At 34.1% G+C, this 20,718-nt stretch overlaps 1 protein-coding gene across 1 annotated transcript in view; it reads left to right on the top strand.

Moving 5' to 3' along the window:
- LOC131591802 (protein piccolo) overlaps positions 1-20,718 on the top strand; it is a 309,295-nt gene that overhangs the window by 119,412 nt on the left and 169,165 nt on the right. Inside the window, exons 4-5 of the mRNA XM_058862865.1 lie at positions 13,546-13,962; positions 14,029-14,763. Of these exons, the coding sequence (XP_058718848.1) occupies positions 13,546-13,962; positions 14,029-14,763 (1,152 nt within the window). The remainder of the gene's footprint in view (positions 1-13,545; positions 13,963-14,028; positions 14,764-20,718) is intronic.

The following is a 20,718-nucleotide window of genomic DNA, read 5'->3' on the forward strand; positions in this document are numbered from 1 at the left end:
TATTAAACTCTTAAACCATTTCCTACTTTTATTTGTGTGTCTGTTTTTTTAAATTAGTTCATGTGGTTTGTTGATTTAATTCAGGGAGTGCTTTTACATAAAACCAGACAAAACCAGGCTTACTTCTCTGTCTTCATGTGTTCAGCCTAGTTTATTCTACAATTTCCTAGATAAACTTTTGTCATAAAATACTCAATTTTGTTGCAAATATGGCTTTGTTTTCCTACTTCCATGATCAATTAAATTCATTAATGATTATTGACAGCAATACTATTCCCCTAAGTCATTTATAAGGAATGTTTTGGCAATATTAGGCACCATGTACAAATTAGTTCTGTAAGATGAAATGTCCCATGAAGAATTTATTGGGCAAATACTCTATCACAAAGAGAGAGCTGAAAAGAGCTGGTATTAGCTGAGTGAGATGCACACTTACTATAATACATTATAGTTGTAATGTACATTTTTAACTATGATGGAGAAGTAGCTAATGAAGCATTAAAGGATAATGTTTTCTCTAAGTGCTAATGTAGCATAATCAGGGAATTTGAAACAAAATCTTAATAAATGAATGAAGCAAGTTAAAATTATTCTGTCAGATTGGTTACAGAGGTAAATGTTCAATCAACAATATGATCTCTTACAAAAACTTAAGATGGCAAATTTTATTAATCTAGGTAGGCATTTTGATTATGATTTCACTTCCCAAAAATCGCTGTGGAATGAACAGTCAGCTGAATTAGTATTTACACTTTTTTTTTCTTTTCCTGCAGATACAAGCATAATATAAACACTTTTCTGTTGCAATTTTTTTTTACTTGGCTTACACATTTCTAAATTTATACTACATCATCTCTGAAAACATCAGTAGAAACTCAAGATTTTTCAGAAAAGAAGTCTGCTTAGTTGTTTTGGTAGAATGATTTAAATGATTGTATCCAAGTTCCATCTATAAAGAAAAAAGATTGTTTCTGAAGTGCTGGGTTTATATTAACTGCAGATGATTGCAGGACATAATTTTAACTACTTTAATGTACAAAAAAATTCACTTCTGCACACTGGAAACTGCTTCCAGATCTGCCCTTGAAGACAGATGTGAACTTTCCACTTCATTGCCTAGAGATGTTTCTTTTGAAGAGAGCTCCATAAATGGTTCATTTTACAAGCAGACTGCATATTATTCTGGTGTCAAAAGCTTGGGAATTGATTACATAGACTATAATACAGATATGATAATTTTTGGTGTGTTTTAGGATGCAATTTGAATTCTTTGTGCCATACATCTGGAGTTTTGATCTCTGGAATACACTCTTAATGCTTTTGTATTTGCAGCTTTCCACAATCCATGTTGACAAAGACTCTTGCTTTCTGCGATTATTTAAAATTTCTATCAAATTATGGTATAATTGATTTTTTTTTGTTTTTACTCAGGGAGATGCATATTTTACTAAAAGTTTGTTGTTTTTAAATTCATTTACATGCTATATAAAATAGAATGTAAATATGAATTCCTAATTTAAGCTATATAGTTTCATAAAACTATGAGTAAGTTCCTATTCTAAAGATAGCTTTCTTTAGAAGAAAAAAAAATAATATCCTGGTTTTATAAATTATGAACTAAGGTGAGAATGAAGCAATTAAATTGTTCAGGTGCCATAAAGTCAAGAACTAAAAAATTATTTTAGACAGTTTTACCAAATGACTGTTATGGTTTTTTCCTTTGTTTTGCTTTGGTTTTGGTTTTGTTTTTTTTTTTGGTTTTTTTTTTTTGGATTGGTTTGGGTAGGTTTGATTGGTTGGTTGGTTTGGGTTTTTTGATTCTTTTTGGTTTTTTTTGTGGAAATTGTGATAATCTTAGGAAAATAAGTAATTTAGAAATCACCAACAAAATCCATCCCACTGTTTTGTTTTGGGTCTTTTTGGGTTTTTTTTCTTTATAAAATGCTATTTCATTGGTTTTAGACTATTCATTATAGGAGTATCCCGAGGTGAATGGAGAGCTTGTAAGTAGCAGAAAGCTCTGGGTCTGTCTCTGAAGAAGAATAAAAGAACAATAAAAATGGTTGTAACATTTTTGCTCAGGATTGTTACACAGAAAAGTGGAGGTGCTGTCTGGGTGAGACCCTTACTTTCATCATCAGGATTCCCTTGGCCATGTGTGGGCTTTCATTGCCTGGAGAACAAAGATTAGGAGGAAATTTTGGGGTTTGAGGTGGGTTTTTTGGGAGTTTTTTTCATCTTGTGTTTTTTTGAGTTTTTTTACTTCTCACATTGACTTCTTTGTCATTTTTATCTCCGGATGTTTCTTCTTTACTTATAAGAGAACATACAATTTAATTAATTAGAAGCTGACATTAGTATCATTCATCCTGGAAGACTGAGGGTTAGAGCATGTTATTTATGATGTAAACAGGTTCTTTAGAAGAGTATTTCAAGGATTGAGCAAATGCTTCAAAATTTATTAAGACTTTAAAATTGACTTTTAATGAGAAAATAAGATCAGTTTATTTTACATATCAGCAATACAGTTGACAGCATAAAACTTCAAATGAATGTTGCTCTTATCCATTTATTTTCTGCTTATGTTAAGGGTTATTTTTTGCCATTGTGAGTTTTTCAATAGGGGATAAAAATATAAAATTCAGTCCAAGGTTTGGAGAATTAAAATTTTTGTTTGTTTTTGTGACAGATGTTAATATTTTGGGTTTAGAAGTAAAATAAAAGAGCTGTGCGCTTCTGAAAAAAGTGAAAAGAGCAGTTTAGAACCCAGTAACACTTTATATTAAAACTATTTTAAAATATTTCTAAAACTCTTCGACAATTTTCAATTTATCTGAAAGTTTTACTAAGGACAGTTTAGTGTCAAATACCCTTTTAAAAGATGGTTCAAGATAGGCCATGCTTTCAAGAAATAAGTTAAGCTTCCGAGCAGTTTCTGCTGCCATTGTAAGAATGATACAAATATTAACCACAAGAATAAGGTTTTTCAAACCTGGCATAAAGTACAAAACTATTAAGTATGAATACATTATGTATAGTAATAATAATAAGAAGAAGAAGAATACAATAAATGCAAATAGAAAATATGTTGTTTCACAGTAGAGCCGTATTTAGTATATTTTTAGCATTATTGTTGTAGAGTGTTATGTAGTTTAAATCAAAAGCCATTTTCATGCCAAAGTAACTGTGATTCTTTTTGCCAAAAGGTACTGTGAGTATAACACCCATTTACAGTTCAGCTACATAGTGTGGGAAAGTGCTGAGTTTGTATCACATGCATCTTGATCTTGCATTACTTCCTTTAGATATTATATTTTTAAAGTTTTAACATAATTCTTTAAAAAGGTAAGTATTATTAAAATTCATATTTTCTCTAGCTTTTGGTTTTGTATTTTTATGCCATGTAAGAGCCAACATGTAAAAAATTCAATGGATAGAGAAATTATTGGAACAATAATCTTTGAAGCTAGAGAAGTTCCCCCCATACATTTGGTTCTTTCTAAGAAATGCTGAAAGGTTGAGAATAGAAAACTGTGAGAAACTAGAAGGATTTTAGCATTAGAGAATTTAATCTTTTGACAATAACTGCCCCATCTAGACATAACCCCATGAATATAAGTTTGTTTGGCTTTCTGTGTGCTGCATACATCTGTATGTGTGTGGATGTTGATGTATCATTCATGCATATATGAGTGTAAAATTATGGATTTTCCCTTTCCTTGAAATATTTTTGAAGGTGTATGGAGGGATCCTCTGTCTTCTCATCAAGGAGAAATTCTGAATCAACTTAACTATATAAGTAATTGTGTAATTAGTATTAGACCTGAGCTGACTAGTTGATTTGACTGAGTTGATTTGAGAGGATTCTTTTTCCTTCTCAAGATAGCAAAAAGAAGTGAAAGTACAACTATGGAATGCAATGAGGTAATTTTGGAGGCATTTTGTTTTTCACTGTCTGTGTAGGTTTTCTTTCCCCACTTTGTAGTACTGTGTTTATTTTGAGACATGTGAAAAACTTAACTTTAGAAGGATAAAACAAGTAATTTTCAATCATAATGTGTGTATTACATGCATTGCAAGTCAATATTTTGGGGCCTTGCCTTTACTTCCAAGGAGCTATGGAAAATTTATTGATACTAATAAGACAGGAAAATAAAGTCCCCAGATTTCACAGGGTTGAGTTTTTCTTGGGATTTCTTTTTGGGTTCTTTTAGTTGTTTTGCTTTAGCAGTTAAGAACTGTCTTTTCCTCTTATATTTAATACTTATATTGGGAGTTAGAAGTACTTTTGTTTTAGACAGATTTACATGGGTTTAGATTATTTGCTATTTTCTTTCCATAATTTCCTGGTGTCTCTTGAAAGTAAATTCAAGCTTATTATGTGTGATTGCAGGAGTATATAGGATTTATTTGCACATTAAACATAAAGAAAACATCTGCTTTAAGTCATGCTGTAGCATCACAATATGTTATACTTTTAAACAGATTGACTCATTTCTGTACAAAATATTGAGAAGAATTTTTAATTAATATTAGTCTGAAGTTTCTCAAGAAAAGTACTTTAATTCTTCTTGTACATATTTGCCAAACTATGGGAGAACACAGCATGCTCACCTTTTTTGGTTCACAATTTTTGTCAGGATTTTCTTGCTGACTAATTGGTATGTTCCTTTTTAAGACAATCTTTCTAATATTTTCTATCATGTGATGTCACGAAGCAAAATTGTAGGCAGGAAAGTGCAAGGTCAAAACAATGAACAGGACATACAGAAAATATTATTGTCGTTTGGAATGTGTCACTACTGTCTCCCACCACATCTTTGAGCAGTGACCTCAAAGGAGGATGAAGCCAGAAGACTAAAAGCTGTTTTTTTCTCTTTTTCACCTGCACCTCATCTCTCCCCTTTCCTTTCCTTAGACTTTGTACTGCGTTGCCTCAAGGCTTGGGAATTTGCCTATCAGTGAAAATGTCCACAGGTGATGATAAAGTGTTTTTCTGCCCATGTGTTGCAAAACCAGGCAGTGACTTTCTCTGTGCTCTGGTGCTCTGCCATCTCTGCACACTGCCCATGGCAGGGAGGTCAGTATGGTTTTCACCTCCTCATTTTGGGTGTTTAGAAGAAATGCCCATTGGGAAGAGCTGAAGAAGCTGCTGGAAGGACTGTGTGCTTCTCAGCACGTCCCCTATCGAACAAAGCCGTGGTCATTCTGCACAGATGTCATATCTATTTCCTTTGTTTACTCCTTTTATCTCTTTGCCTGGCAGTTGCCAGTGTATCAGAGAATGGTTACATGCAAACCTCTTACTGTATCTGCAGCTAATAATTAAATCATTTTCCAAAGCCAGATAAGGGTCCTTCCTTCCCTTTCTGCTGGACCTGTGTTCTCTTCATCAAGAATAGTGTATTTCCTTGACTATGAATTATCCCCCATTTTTTTTCCTATGCTTGTTTCTTTGCCTGTCCCCCTCATTTTCAGGCACCTAAAGAATTCAGATGCTTTTCACATAACACTGAAAGAAAACATTATACATAAATCACTGCTAATAAACTGAAATTATAAAGCCATGTAAACACAAAATAAGTGATAAAACATATACACTGTGATTGTGATTAAAAAGATTGAAACAGAAGAGATGAACTGAAAAGTGGAAAGGAGTCAGTTGAACTGTCTTCAGGTATTTAAAGCTTTTGAATATCAGACCACTTATTAAGTATGAGATTACAGATTCAGGTCTTTTCTTCAGGCTGCTATTTTAGGAAGGGTTTATCTTTGGACTTTAATGGAGGCTCTGTGCAAATTTCACATTCATCCTTGATGTGAGGTCCATGTGGAGCATGGTTTGCTGCAGGCTCTCTCCCTAATCGAGAATAGATACGACAGTCAGACCACCAACACTGTTCATATATAGAGAGAACATCCCATAGCCTGCTGAGCGAATCTGAGTAGCCAGAGTAGTAACTTTAGGTTCTCAGTTAAGCATTTAGAATTTAGGTTAAATGAGACTGGATGAAGCTAGGAGCTAAAAAAAAAAAAAATAAAATCACCTTTTATTCTTTAAGTATTTACATCTCTGTTGATAGCATTTCACTTGAAGCATATAGATCCCTCTTCATTAAAAAATCAATGCATTAATAGGTAAAATGGGGACAAAAGTCACACATTTCAATCTGTCTTACCAGAAATTTTTGGTTTTTCAAAGCATAATTTTGGGGCGAACTGCACATGTTAGTTTTAGGATTATCTGATTTGCAAGAGCAAACAAAATGGAAAATTACTTTTTACAGCAATGGTGTATATCGGTAGTCTCTGTATTTCTGTTGGGGATGACCAAAATAAAAAGTTTTTACAGAGAATGATTAAGGTGTTTGTAAGTATGATCCATTAAGGTTCAGATAGAAAGATTACGTTTGGAGTTTATAAATAAATACATATTGTGAGATGTAATAAAAGTAACAGTTCTTTTTGTTACAGAACCTAGTTTCATAGCTAAGATCTAGTTTTTGAACAAAAACAATTTTCTCTAGACTCTCTGTAAAAGGTCAGCATTGAACACAGAATTGAATAGATCACAAACTCTTCAGGGGATGGTGTTGTTTGTTGTTTTAGTGCCATCTGTGACACTAGACATTTTGTCAGTTCAGAACCAATAATAGCGATGGTGGGATGGGAATACTCACGAATTCTGCTGACCAGTTTGTGGGAAATAGTGATTCAGTGGCTAGGAGGCACAATTATTCTTTGAGACTGTTGTAATAAAGGGTACAAAGGAGCATAGTGAAGCTTCTCAACATCTACATAGAGTCAAGAAGGATTACAATAGCCTAACATTTTTAAAGCTCTGACTAAACTGGTTTATAAAATAACTATTTAATAAAATTGTATTTTTACCATAGAATTATGACTTCAGACACTAACACAACCTTGGATTTCTTTGGTCTATAGGATCTACAGAAATCTTTAAGAATGACAATTCCATCAAAGCAAGTTAAGAATAGCATTAATAGAGGTCACATTAATGCACAACAGCATGGTCATTTGTCACATATGCAAGCAAACAGAAATTGTTTTAGTCATCTAACTGGGAATTATCTTAAAAGGACTTATGAAAGAGAATGTTTCTGAAATAATTTTTATCTGACTCTAATTGTCAGATATACACTGAAATAAGTTTATTTCATAACTATTACCTTCTCATCCTGCCAGTAAATTCTGTATCTGCAGTGGCTTTTGGGAATGAAATGAGATACCAAAATAATACAGAAACCACTCTGAGATGGACTTAGTAGGCTAGAAGATTGCTTAATAAGACAATTGTATAGTCATTGACTTGTAAGGACAGAAAGCTGATTTTCATGTGTACTTCGTTGTAAAAGTCAATATTCAAAAATATTTTGTTTAATAAACAAAAGGTTGGCCTTTGAATGATGCCCATATCCACTTTATTGTTTTTTCCTTCACTGGAGTTGTTTTTGTCATGGTAAGAGAAGTCACCAGAGGTACTGAAGTGCTTGATGGGAATTTCTCTGTGCATGACAGAGGAGGAAAGATCATGCCTTTGTTTTGGCCAACAGCACCCCTACAGCTAAACCTGCCAACACAAAGTATTTAGCTTTTGGTCATCTTGTTATAATGATGCACAAAAAAAACCCAAGCATATTACAGTGCAGTTAGATGCAGAGTAAAAACAAATGCAGTGCTCTTCACCCCTTCTCAATAAAAATGCAGTTATTTTTCCACAGTTTTGGTTCTTTTGCATCTGTGATGTGATATACACTGGAGATACATTTTTGTGCATTGACAGCATAATTTTAAGCCTCTAAGGGATTTCAGCAAAATAACTAAGGGAAATTAAAGTATACACAGGAACTATACACATAAAAATCACATTATCTATTAAATTTAATTGCTAAAATAAAAATTCCTATACAACAGAGGAATTGATGAAAAAACACAAAAATTGAGCTTTTTCTGAAGATGCCAAGATGTATCTTGAAGTACGGTAAGGGTATACACATTTCAGAATTGTCATCACTTGAAGGAGCAAATCATCCTTGTCTTGTCATGCTCTGTGTTTCATATGTACATAATTGAGTGAAATATTCAGCAGTCCCAACCCTATTAAGTTAAGGAGCAGATAATTCTTGACTCATGGGAGAAACACCAATTCCTCTGTACTTTTCTGGTACTCTGCTGCAGAATTTACAACTCTCTTCCTTTATCACTTGGTGTGGAAGAAAACAATAATTGAAAATAACCTATTTTATTTCATAGTTGTGATGGCTTATAAGTAAACATATCAATTAGTAACAATAATGGCAGGCTGGGATAACCTAATCTTCCTCACAAACAGAAACTCTTTTTCTGATAAAAAGATAAAAGATGGTATTTTGTTTTGCATTGTTCAGATAACAATCTCGCCTTGGTTGCAACTTTAGTAGATAAAAAAATACATCCTTAAACTGAAAAATAAGCCCCTTCTTCCTCCTGTTGACAAACTTTTTTTGTTCTGAAGTGATTTTTACAGGGTATTTTTTCTAATTTCTTTAAATTCATCTGAAACAGTTTTTTGGGATTTCTATGATCTCTCTTTAGTGGCTAAAAGACACCTTGATGTTTAATATCAGATTAATTCTGTGGATCTATTTAATGTTAATGATACAATGCATTCTGCTCATGATTATTATTTCAGAAATGCAGTTTTTAAAACTGGTAGGATTTCATGAATCATTGAGCCACTTTGTTGGCACTCTTATCATATATTGAAATTAACTGTGTTTCTCTGTACCAAACTCCTATTGTATCATACTCCAAACTTCAAATCACTACTGGCAAGGAAGGTGTTCTAATTTTAAAGCTAAATTTTTCCATGGACAACTAATATCCATTTGGTTGGCAGCCAATATACCTTTCCTCCCATATAAGTCATATTTGTGGGATTCATTTCCCTAGGTTAAATTAGCCATGTTTTTCTAACCTTTTCTCCAAAAATCAGCCATCTGACTAAGCATTTGTTTGCACATCATTTCTCCACTTAGGGTCGAATCCAAAAATAAGTTTAAGATCCTAAGTGACATTTTAGACAAAATTTATGTGTAAATTCAGGAGAATGAGCCTGGAAAACTGCCTGTGACTTCCACAGACGCTGTATCTGTGAAAACCTCTCTGCATTTTTTTCTAATTCTGGATGCCATAGAGGCTCCACTGTGGACCCTGTGTCTGCCAAACTGGCTGCATTTAGACAGTTACCTCCTGCCTGCCTAATACTGTTTGGATAGAGGGCATGTGGGATTTTAGTAATTTTTTAAAATATTTTTTTCTTCTGCCAGATCTAATTTTGTGGTCATGCTCTGAATATTTATGTTTCTCTATCAATCTGTGCCGCATAGGTGGTAACTTTTTTATACACAGGTCTGGCAATTTGAATAGTTCTTCTAGTGACAGGAGATCTAAGTCCTCAGTTTGTGTGGGATATGAATTTGTATATCACATATCCCAAAGAAACGCTGAGGCCAGCATTCATGTTCTGGATGGGAATATAGCCTCCCCTCTGCATTTTGTTCAGGCAATGTGTACCACAGGCAGAGCGACACAAGCAAGGAGGATATACAGACTTGAGGAGTACAGAGCAATTTTTGGATGAATACACACAGCAGACAGATACCAATGAAGAACTGCTAATATTAACATACTCCCCACCTCAGTGAGGCCTTTGAATTTTGTCTGCTGGCCAGACCAGTCAAGTCAGCAAGCTCCAACTTCTCCATCTCCTTGGAACATACCAGCCAACATTAGCACTTGCTGGGTTGTTACCATCCACTTCTCTGTATTTTCCTTTTGGCTTTGTACCTTTTCATGTCAGTATATTTTTGTCCTGATTTTTTTCTCCCTGTGACACTATGTGGTTTTACTCTTTTTTGTGTTTTTTTTTTTTTCCTTACATCACCTGACTTTATGTAAAATACTGTCTCAGCAGCCTTTTTCTCAATGAAACTGAGCTGAGGACTCTCAGGTGTGCTTAGGACTTGAATCAGACACCTGAAACTCTGAGCTGAGCCTTTGAAGAGCTCCTTCACTCCTTTTGTTTACAGAAAGGACCATTTTGTAACAAGCAGGGCAGAGCTCTTGCTTGATGACTGAAAAAGAGACATTCCCAATGAATGTTAAATGTATGCCCTTTTCATAATGGCATTTGATTATTACAAAACTGAGTGAGGAGAACATTGTGACATAGATACTTTGGTTGTCCAGCAATATTGGGTTATCAGGGTTGCTGAAGATGTAGGGAGAGAGCTGTGGATTCAGGATATTAAAGCACTTGTATCGCTTGTAATGCCAATCATAATGTCTATGGCCAGTTCAGGAACCAAAGGGTGTGAAGAATTCTGTAAAGAACTAGGAGGATTTATCTAGCAAAAACTGCTAAAAGAAGATGATGTCCATTTCCCAAGTCCTAATAAATTTGGGTTGACAGGCTAACTGAAGAGGTGGCCTTAGGAAAAAACTTGCATTCAGGGCATGAGGTTAACTGAGGAAAAGACAAGTCTAAGACTGAGGCATATGACTTCATGGTATAAAATTTGATTTTACAGGGAACCATTCTGACAGAGACTCAGGAGCTAGAGGCCTGGTGCTATAAGATGATTTTTGTAGGCTCTTTTGTGACCAAATATATGCATGATAATGAAAAACCATTATACACATAGATGTGGAGTAGTATGCAATGCTTATACAGTGGCACGGAAAAATAAAGTGGTAAATATATGCAGATATAGAAAAAGTCATAGAGGACAATGACAAGGTTAATGATATCACTGGATATCTGAACAATTCCAGGTTATTTCCCTATTATTACATATATTATTATGGCAGAGAGACAAGTCTGGGAGTTCCATCTTTTGACAAAATTTAGTACATTTTGCCAACCTGCTATTCATCAAATGCCTTTCCTCATGTTAATTGCCATTATTTTCCTTTTTAAGAGTTCTGCCATGTCTTCCATGTAGTATGTCATTCCAGCAGCACAAAGCATAGTACTGGAGTTGCAGAGATGCAGTCCAGGGAAAAGAAACTAGACAGGGACAGCAAGCAGTGACTGGGTAACTGTTTTGGGTTTTAAATGCTTAATACTGTTACTAAAGTTGCTAAAGTTGTTATAGGCATTCAAAGAACTGAGCCTGTGAAGGATTTAAATAAGGGAAGGGGAAGTGATGATGAATCTGAGAAGAAGCAAGTGTATGAGCAGTGAGTAGGCTGCAGCTGAGAGGTATAATCAGCAGACCTAGGAGAATAGCCAAGTGTAGATGTACCACCAAATGTAGATAGAAAAGAAACAAACACAGAGACCCTAGAAATGGATATGGAGATAAGGAAATAAAAATAAAATAGGTAAAACAAATGGTACTGCGAAAAGAACATGTGAATCTAAAGTATAAATTAATATGTTCATACAGAATATCTGTATAGCAGTAATTCTTTGAACCATGGATTATTTCATGGCAAAAGACACTTCATTATGTTTTTATGTAATTAAAGATGGCTAAGGCTAGATTCTGAGAAGCTTAATACATTTAAGTACTGTCTTATTCTCATGCCCTGTGCTGACTGAAGCTCTATTAGCACAAATAGTAATGGCATTATTTCTGCTTACATTGGGAAATTAACATTTTTCAGGCTGAATGGATAAAGCAAAATCTGCCCCCTTTATGTGGGTTTAAAATCTTTTCAGCCCTCCAATAAATTTAAAAAAAAAAACCCTGATAATTATTTTGCCAACTTTTTTATATTGATCTCCACAAACTTCATAATGAAACAATCAAAGCTACTATAAAACTGTATCTTTTTTTCCGTAGTCTTTTTTCAATAGTCTTTAAATGTTATCTAGTATATTTAGTCCATTGCAGACTTCTAATGATAATATCATGATATTCTGTGGGGCAAATTTGTTTCCTGGAGCATTGCTTCTATTTTCAGTTTATAAAAGACAGTGCACAACATATTTATGGCTGCCAGTACTGTTTTCTAGAAAACAGAGGAAACTATGGTAAGAATTCCAATAACCCCATCTAAAAGAGATATTTTCAAGAAAAATGAGTTATATTTTGCCCATTCATAAAAAAAAAAAAAAACAAAAAAAACCAAAAAAACAAACTTGTATTTCTTAATTAGTGATCCCCAAACAAATGATGTGTAGTTGGAGCACTTTAAGTCCTAAGGAGGAGGATAATAGATCCTGGAGGATTATGTTTAAATTCTTTTTTCAACAGAAAAACTAAGCCTAAATTATATTTAATAGTCTGATACAGACTATTAAATATAATTTCACATTCAGTTTGGATTTGCAAAAGATATAGTAAATGTTAGGGGAGACAGCTGATTCAGCTGCTAAACTGCATTTATTTGGAAAATTTTATCAGGCACTATTAAATTAAATATTTTTTTGTGTCAGTTGCTAGGATGCTCACTAGTTTGGTCATTTCTATAAAAATAGAATAATAAATACATGAGACAATTGTTTGATCACCTGAATGATAATGTGTAAATTCTTTCTTTGCTTGTGCCTGAAACAAAATTTGTCAGACAATTTTATACATTAACCTGCCTCTTCTTACTTGCATTTCCACAAAGCTAGCCCATATGAGCTATTCTTAAGATTTTTGTCGTATCTTCTGTGTTTCTTGTAATTTATATATCACTTATAAAAATAGCTGATCGGCTGTTTTTAAATGTAGATTTTATTGTACCGTGTACGCCACTTATCCACCAGTGGAGCTCATTTTGCACAAGTGAAGTAAATCTTCATTATCTATTCTAGTATTCAGAAGAGTCTGGTTTTTTCTTTCCTTTCAATGGTTTTCTGTGCTTAAAATTTTCTTTTGCTATTTTAAAGGAACCATAAACTAAATCCCACTGGAAACAGTGTGATTACTCCTCTCATGTAGTAGCTAGGCAACTGGCAATGAGATCTTTTGCACAGATAGAAGCACTTGTCCTTTTTCTGATTTTCTGGGAAGAACAGTAAAAGGAGCCAGTGTGCAGCAGGGATTTAGCAGTAAAATGAGCAGAGGTGATCTTCCTGTTGAGTTATAGCCATAATAAATTTATACAGATACCAATATAAAACCTCAAGAGGGGATTTCCTAAGAGAAACACAGAAAGCCATGAGTGCCAGTTGGTCCCCTTTTTCTCAGGCTTGCAAAACTATAGGGACCTTTTATAGGTTATAGAGACTTTAGAAAGAAATACGTGTTAGAAATAAGTAAGCAAACTTTGCACATATAGGTCATCAATACTTTGGAAAAATGTTGTTGTTCTTAGTTTTCACAGTGCCTTTTTATATTTGTTCATCTTGGCTTTCTGAAACCTGATATGCTCGATTTCTGGCATGGTGCTATGGATCTTCCTGCAAAAGCAGGAAAGAAAAGAAATAACTTACCAGTATGCATAGCATTCAGATTGAAAGAATTCAATTGTATCAGCTGAAAACACTGTATGATTTTATTGTTACTTTTTCAAATAAGTAATTTCATGTTTATTGTATCACAGGTACAGGAATGGTTGTGCTTAAACTGCCAGACCCAAAGGGCAATGTCAGGACAACTCGGAGATATGGGCAAGGTGCCACTTCCGAAAACAGGCCCTTCACAACCAACATCCAAACCACCTGCTCCTCCTCAAAAACGGCCTGTGCCTGCTGTCTCACATTCCCCTCAGAAGACTTCCACACCACCTACTCCAGCAGCAGCAAAGCCAAAGGAAGAACCAGGCGTTCAGAAGGAAGCTCCAAAACATCAGCAGGGGAGATTGGAAAAAACATTGTCAGCTGATAAAATCCAGCAAGGAATTCAAAAGGAAGATGCAAAACCTAAGCAGGGAAAACTTGTCAAGACACCCTCAGCTGATAAAATCCAGCATGCTTCTCAGAAAGAAGACCCAAGGATTCAGCAAACAAAACTGACAAAGGCAGCCTCCTATGACAGAGTTTTGCATGAAGTTCAGAAGGAGGACAAAAAACTTCAAGAAGCAAAGCTGGCAAAAACATCTTCAGCTGATAAAATTTTGCATGGAGTTCAGAAGGAAGATATAAAACTTCAAGAGGAAAAATTGGGAAAGATACCCTCAGCTGACAAAATTTTACAGGGAGCTCAGAAAGAAGACCCAAAACTCCAACAGATGAAAATGGCAAAGGCACTGTCAGCTGACAAAATCCAACCTACAGCTCAGAGGGAAGATGCAAAACCTCAGGAGATAAAATTGCCAAAGGCAGCTTCAATTGATAAAATCCAACATGGAATTCAGAAAGATACAAAGCTTCAACATGAAAAAATTAAGAAAACTTCATCAGTGGATAAAATCCAAGAGGAAGGTCAAAAAGAAGAAACAAAACTTCAACGAGGGAAACTGTCAAAGACACCTTCAGCAGATAAAATTCCTACAATAACAACTGCAGACCAAAAGAAACCCCTAAGCACTCTGGAAGAAGATAAGGAAACTGTGCTCCCAAAAAAGAGCACAACACATCCAGAAGACAAAAAGGAAGAAATTACAGTTGAGATGAAAGACCATATTGCTGAAAAGAAAGCAGATGTTGAAGCACCTTATGAGGGACTGCAGGCTAAGGAGCAAGATGTTAAGAAAGAGGATTTGACAACTGGGATTTCACACGAGATTTTGAAAGCTGAAAAAGCTCAGGAAGAAGAAATTCCTGTTCAAACAGCACCTTTGCCAGGAACCGACCACGTGGAAGCAGTGCGAGAAAAAATAGTAAGTGTTTTTCTCCCTCCCACTTCCCTATCTCCAGCTTAGAATCTGATCCTTACAGACTTTCTCCTTCCTGCTTTACTGTTACTCTCTTTCCAAAATTATTTTAAATTCTAAAACCAATGACTCCCATTGAGTGAAAGTTTCAACAGTTAGTCCTATGCTCTACATGCACATTTCAAAATTACTTTCCTGATTTTAAGTCTCAAGCAGTTAAGCATTTGAAACTAAGGTAAAGCTCCTGTTTAATAATTTTTCCAATATTTCAGATTTATTTTCCTTGATCTCTGTATTCAGACTTTGAAGATTAATTATTGAAATCAGAGTGTTTTCATAGTTTTCAATCCCAAAAGGGAATAATCGGAGAGAGTAAGGTGTACAGTGCTTTGTAATACCAAAATATAGTATAAATTTCAGGAATACTTTGTGATGCCTGAACATGGTACATGGAAGTATGCAATCTTTACATCTTTTTACTATTTAGTTTATCTCATACAGACAAGTACATTCAATTAGGGTTCTTGTGAGCTCTCGAGTCAGAGGAGTGGGTGAGTTGATGATAGCATGTACTAGGGGTCTGCATTCAAGTCACTTTATCAGCTGAAGACAATAACATGCACAGTTTGTAGAGAAATGAAAAATTAGGTGGTTTTGTATCAGCATTGCAAATTAGGTGCTGGTTATTATGTTATGAAATTAATATGTGATGAAAGTAGGAATAGGCTTATGGAAAGTGTTTTACCTTTGCCAGAATTATTTTTTCAAATAATCCCAGTCAAAAGGGTCAGAGGTTTGACTGACTTTTGTTTTATGTATTTCCTGGTGGCAGTTAAGATATTTGGACAGAAAAATATTAATATTTAGAAATTTTGCTTCGGAAAATACTATTTTTTATAAACCAAATCTCCTGTCTGAAATAAACCTTCTATCACATGTTATGTTTACTTCTCTTGATCATATCAAGAGTTATGGTGTATGATTGTACTGAAGGAATCCCTGAATTATGCTAAGGGTAACAGATTGTACTGAAGGAATCCCTGAATTATGCTAAGGGTAACATAGCCAGAAATCCTACCTTTTGGACCAAACAAAAAGGAGATCTCAGAAAATCCTATTTCAAATTGTTCAGCATTAAAAATAAAGAAGGTGTCTCACCTAGCTTGTGCTTAATAAAATTAACTCTGATTTATTTTTAATTTTTCTTTATTGAAGTACTTCAGTGTGCTGTTCAGCAAACATTGCTAGACACAGCTCTTCCCAAGAGAGCATATGATAAAAGTGGAAGAGGTGATACCTCTTAGATATCACACATTGCTTCCAATTCACTAGGTAAAAGTGAAAATGTAGACATTGAATATAATTTACATGTATTTCAGGGTAGAATCATATGGAGGATTTCAGCTAGGTGTATTTTTAATTAAGGAATGCAAGGGAAAACCTTTCTGCACTTGGCCAACTACTGTCTTTTTATATTAAATTCTGTGGACATCGTAGTTACTAACTATTCTAGTTTTCCAATAAAAGATAAGCAATTACTGCTATCCCATTTTTCAATACTCCAATGAGTCCCTGAAGACATGAAAAGGTTCTGATTCAATATAAACAGTAGAATAACCCATGAAAAAACACAGAATCATAGAATGGTTTGTATTGGGAGGGATCTTAAAGATGATCTTGTTCCACCCCCTCTGCCATGGGCAGGGACACCTTCCTCTAGACCTGGTGCCTCAAAGCCCCATCTGACCCAGCCCTTTGCTCTTCCCAGGATAGGACACCCACATCTTCTCTGGGCAATCTGTGCTGGTGATTCACCACCTTCATAATAAATTTCTTCTTAATATCTAATCTAAACTTGCCCTCATTAAGTGTGAAGCCATTTTGACATATCCTGTCCATGCTCTTGCAAATATTCTCTCTCTATCCTTTTTGTAGGTTCCCTTCATATTCAGGAGAAATCACAGACATCAATTGAATTTACAGATCTGATATCCTCTAAAAAAAGAAAAAAAAAAGAAAAAAAAGTTACTTTAATATTGAAATATTTTAAAATATTTGAGTCTCAAAGTGGGATTTATGGAATCATAAAGCCATTTTTTTTCCAAAGCATTTTTTTCCGTAATATTTTGAAATATCTTCAGAATGTTTCTAGAGAATAAACTGACTGCTCCTGTACAGGTCCTTTTTCTGAGAAACTGTACTGTAATATTGACTATTGACATGTACAATAGCAGTTAGCTATTCAAACAAGGATGCCTAGAAATCTTTGAGGCTTAACACATGCAGTTTATCAGTATCTAATTGCCATCTTGGAACTCACAAATTTACACAAAGATAGTTTGTACATAACTAACAAGAACCCATTATCATGTTGTCAATTGACATACATTTGTAATGTATTAAATCTATTATATATGTACCCTTATTACTACCTTCTTATGATTACTGAGGAATGATCACATGCTTAAGTTGAGTAACTAGGTAAATATTAATATTTTGTTGATTGGCATTATTATTCTAACACATGCAACAAAACACAGCCCAGAGAGATAGAAAAAGGAGGATAAGACTTGTCTGTAAGCAATTTTTCTGGATACAAATAAATTGTTTCATTTTGAAAATGTAAAATTGAAATGCATATTACAGAGTTTAGTCAACTGTGTTTCTTTTCTACTTTGTGAAACCTTTTTTTTTATAATGTAGATATCTTTATTTCTTCTATAAACAGTCTGACCTTTTAAAAATTATGAGTTTCTTTGCAAAATAAAATTTCTGTCCTCTGCAACAGAATATAATCTTGCTAGCTATACTTTTTTTTTAAAGGCCTTTTTTTTTTTCTTTTTGCCGTATTTTTCTTTTAATGAATTTCTGCTTTGATTTGGTAACTGATGGAACTTTTTCATAGAATCATAGAATCATTAAAGTTGAAAAAGACCTAAGGTCATGGGGCCCAACCGTCTGCTCAGCGCTAGCACCTTCACCACTAAAACATGCTCACAAGTACGGCATCCAGATGTTTTCTGAACCCTAAGCTTTATATTTTCAAATAAGAATAGTAAAAGTGAGGAAGAGTACAAGCAAATAATATTTATAAAGCTGAAATTTCTAATACAAAATAGTTGTATAATGGATTGACTGGCATCACAGAAATGCCACTGGAATAGCACAAATACAGATTTACATTAGATTATTTTTAACATTAGTTAAAGAGGTTGCATTTGCTGTTTTTAAAGTCTTATCCAGACTGCAACTTTTATAAGTCTCCTTCTTCCTCATTTCTCAAGAAGTTTCTCTCATCAATGTCTGTATTAGAGCTAAATTTGTCCAGTATTAAAATCACACAGTAGACAAACTCAGAGGAAATGCCATTGAAATACTCAGAAAAGCCCAGTAATTCTACATGTACCAAAATATTTCCTAATTTACAAGAAAAAAAAAAGTGTGTTTTTTTTAATTGAAATGCATTTTTTTTTATTTTCAGAGAGTTGTGGAATATATATATGATCCTTATCAACATTGTTTCTGCAATATTTTGTTATTCATCTAAAAATCTGAGGTTTATTATATGTTTCCAAGCTTAACAATGATGCTGTCTTTGTGGATGTGATAGCCGACACCGCAGAAAATAAGTTAGCAGTCCTTTAAGAATAGATGTAGCTGGTGACAATATCCTAAATCCTCAATTACACGAAATAGGGAAAAAAAAAGCCCAGAGGCTTTTGTTTTAAGTATTGCTTATTGTAAGTTACATGCATATTGATCTCAAAACATGATATGCAGGATAATTTTTGCATGCACCATGGTGCAGGCAATGATACAAATAAAAACATTAGAAAATATATTCATATTTTGGTAATCTTAAAAAGAAAGTTGGATTTTTCTCATCCCATTTTTTTCTAGTGAGAAACTAAGTCTGTCTTTATTGTAGATCGTTTTCTTCTCCTTTCTGTACAAGCAGCAGATTTTCTCATATTCAGTTTCCTGTGATTCATAGCAGTCATTTTTGTCATACACCGAGGTTCAACACCAGGGCAGCAGCAATATTCCTTGCTATCTCCTCTGGTTTGGTCACAGTAGGAAATAGACTTTGGACTCAGCTGCAAGGAGAATGGCTGAAGCTGTTCCACGGCCAGTTGTTCTCTACCTTTTTTCTGCACTTAACTGTTCAACTGATGCCTTCAGTCTCTGCTTTGTAATCGATGGTTTCATAACATCTTGGACAGCCAAGATCTGAGAGGTTCACTTTCACCAGATGGATGCATTCTGTCCATCAACTCCTGGGAAACCTTCTGAGTTTGAGCAATATTTGCATTTTTTAGTGACTCATCTAAATTGATCATAGCAAGTTTTGCTGGGTATGTCTTCATAAGTACGAACATACTGGTCATACATGAAAAAGTAATAATCAAATGTCATAGGTGAAGTTTTAGTGAGGAGTGTGTTATTTATAGAGGGAAAACTCACTTGGTTTTAGTAATATATATATTTTTTAAACATAGCAAAATAAATTTCCCTTAAACACTTTCCTTTTTAATAAAGGGAACAAAAATGTTAATATAACATACAAAACCTGAAATTATTAATTATGCTTAATTGCTGACTTTCATTAAAGACCATACATAATTCTGTCCTTAAGGGCTGGAGAATATCCAATAGTAGATTTTTCAGAGTATTGAGAGGTGTAGGCTTCAAATGGTGATGCCTTTGCAAAGCTGTTTTAAGTACTGCAGGTATCTCACGTTTATATATTAATCACAGCCTTATCATTCAAGAAGTCCTTAAAAATGTTTGTTTTCACATTGGATTTTTATTTGCAATGGATTTTTCTGTGACATCAGATATTTAAATTTGCAATACTGGTTTTAATGTTGGTAAAAAAAAATAGTTTATATTCAGTATAGCATCTGATTTTGCAGACAATAGAATAAATCACTCCAGTGAATTATGATTAATTATTAAAATATTAATTAATATATTACTGTATTAATAATATAAATACTTTAATAATATAAATATTAGTGTTTCAATGTAGGATTATGTTCAAAGTGATATGTCAAAAAGTAAGACCACATAACTTAAATGTAAATTAAATCTAAACCTGACTGGTTTTAAAAAGTAATATGACTGACTATAAAAAATATTTGAATTCTGATATTTTGACCCTAAGTGTAACTTTAATGTAAATAAACTTTGAAAATACTTGTAGTTGATAGCAACTTAACATGAGTCTAAATTTAATTTTAAACTATAATTAACATTCATTATCATTTTTCTAGTAGATTTATTCCACAGTATTTTTAACTACTTTTCAAATAATCAGGTTACCAATGAAGTTGATACGTTAAACCTTTAAATAAATGATTTGCTCTGCTTTGGAAATCACTGACTCAGATTAGCAAAGCTGGTAAATACTACCTATTTCTATTATTGAGAGTGCTAACAAGAATAGAAATCACATCATAATATGAAAATTGTGAGACTTTACTTGTTCTCTGATTGCCAGAGGATGTGGGGAATTTGTTCTCAAATTGCCAGTGGATCTGACGCTTCCTAAAATTGTCAACCCAGAGTAGAGCTAAGGTGACCTGTATTTTGGAGTGAGCTGTATTTTAGCCGAACAATGAGCTACTTTCACTAAGTACAGAGCATTTCACAGCTGCGAGAAGCAGAATGAAACTGGTGCAGAAATACTTGCTGTGGGATATTTTTAGTATTTTTGTTATTTATGGAAGGAGATCAAGATGCTTGTTGCACAGAATGAGGTAGAAGGATCTAGAAGATAGGATGACTAAGGGTGTTTAATTAGGGATGAGAAGGAAAACATTGGTTCTGATGCTCAGTCAGGAGTGCCCACCTTGTTTTCTTCCTTTAATCAATGGCTGACCATCATGCTTTCCTCCCTGTCATTACACTGCCCTACCAGCATCTAGCTCATTCTGCAGTAGCAATTTACCAAGAAAC

This window comes from Poecile atricapillus, chromosome W, assembly GCF_030490865.1.
Source record: "Poecile atricapillus isolate bPoeAtr1 chromosome W, bPoeAtr1.hap1, whole genome shotgun sequence".
NCBI classification, from domain to species: Eukaryota; Metazoa; Chordata; class Aves; order Passeriformes; family Paridae; genus Poecile; species Poecile atricapillus.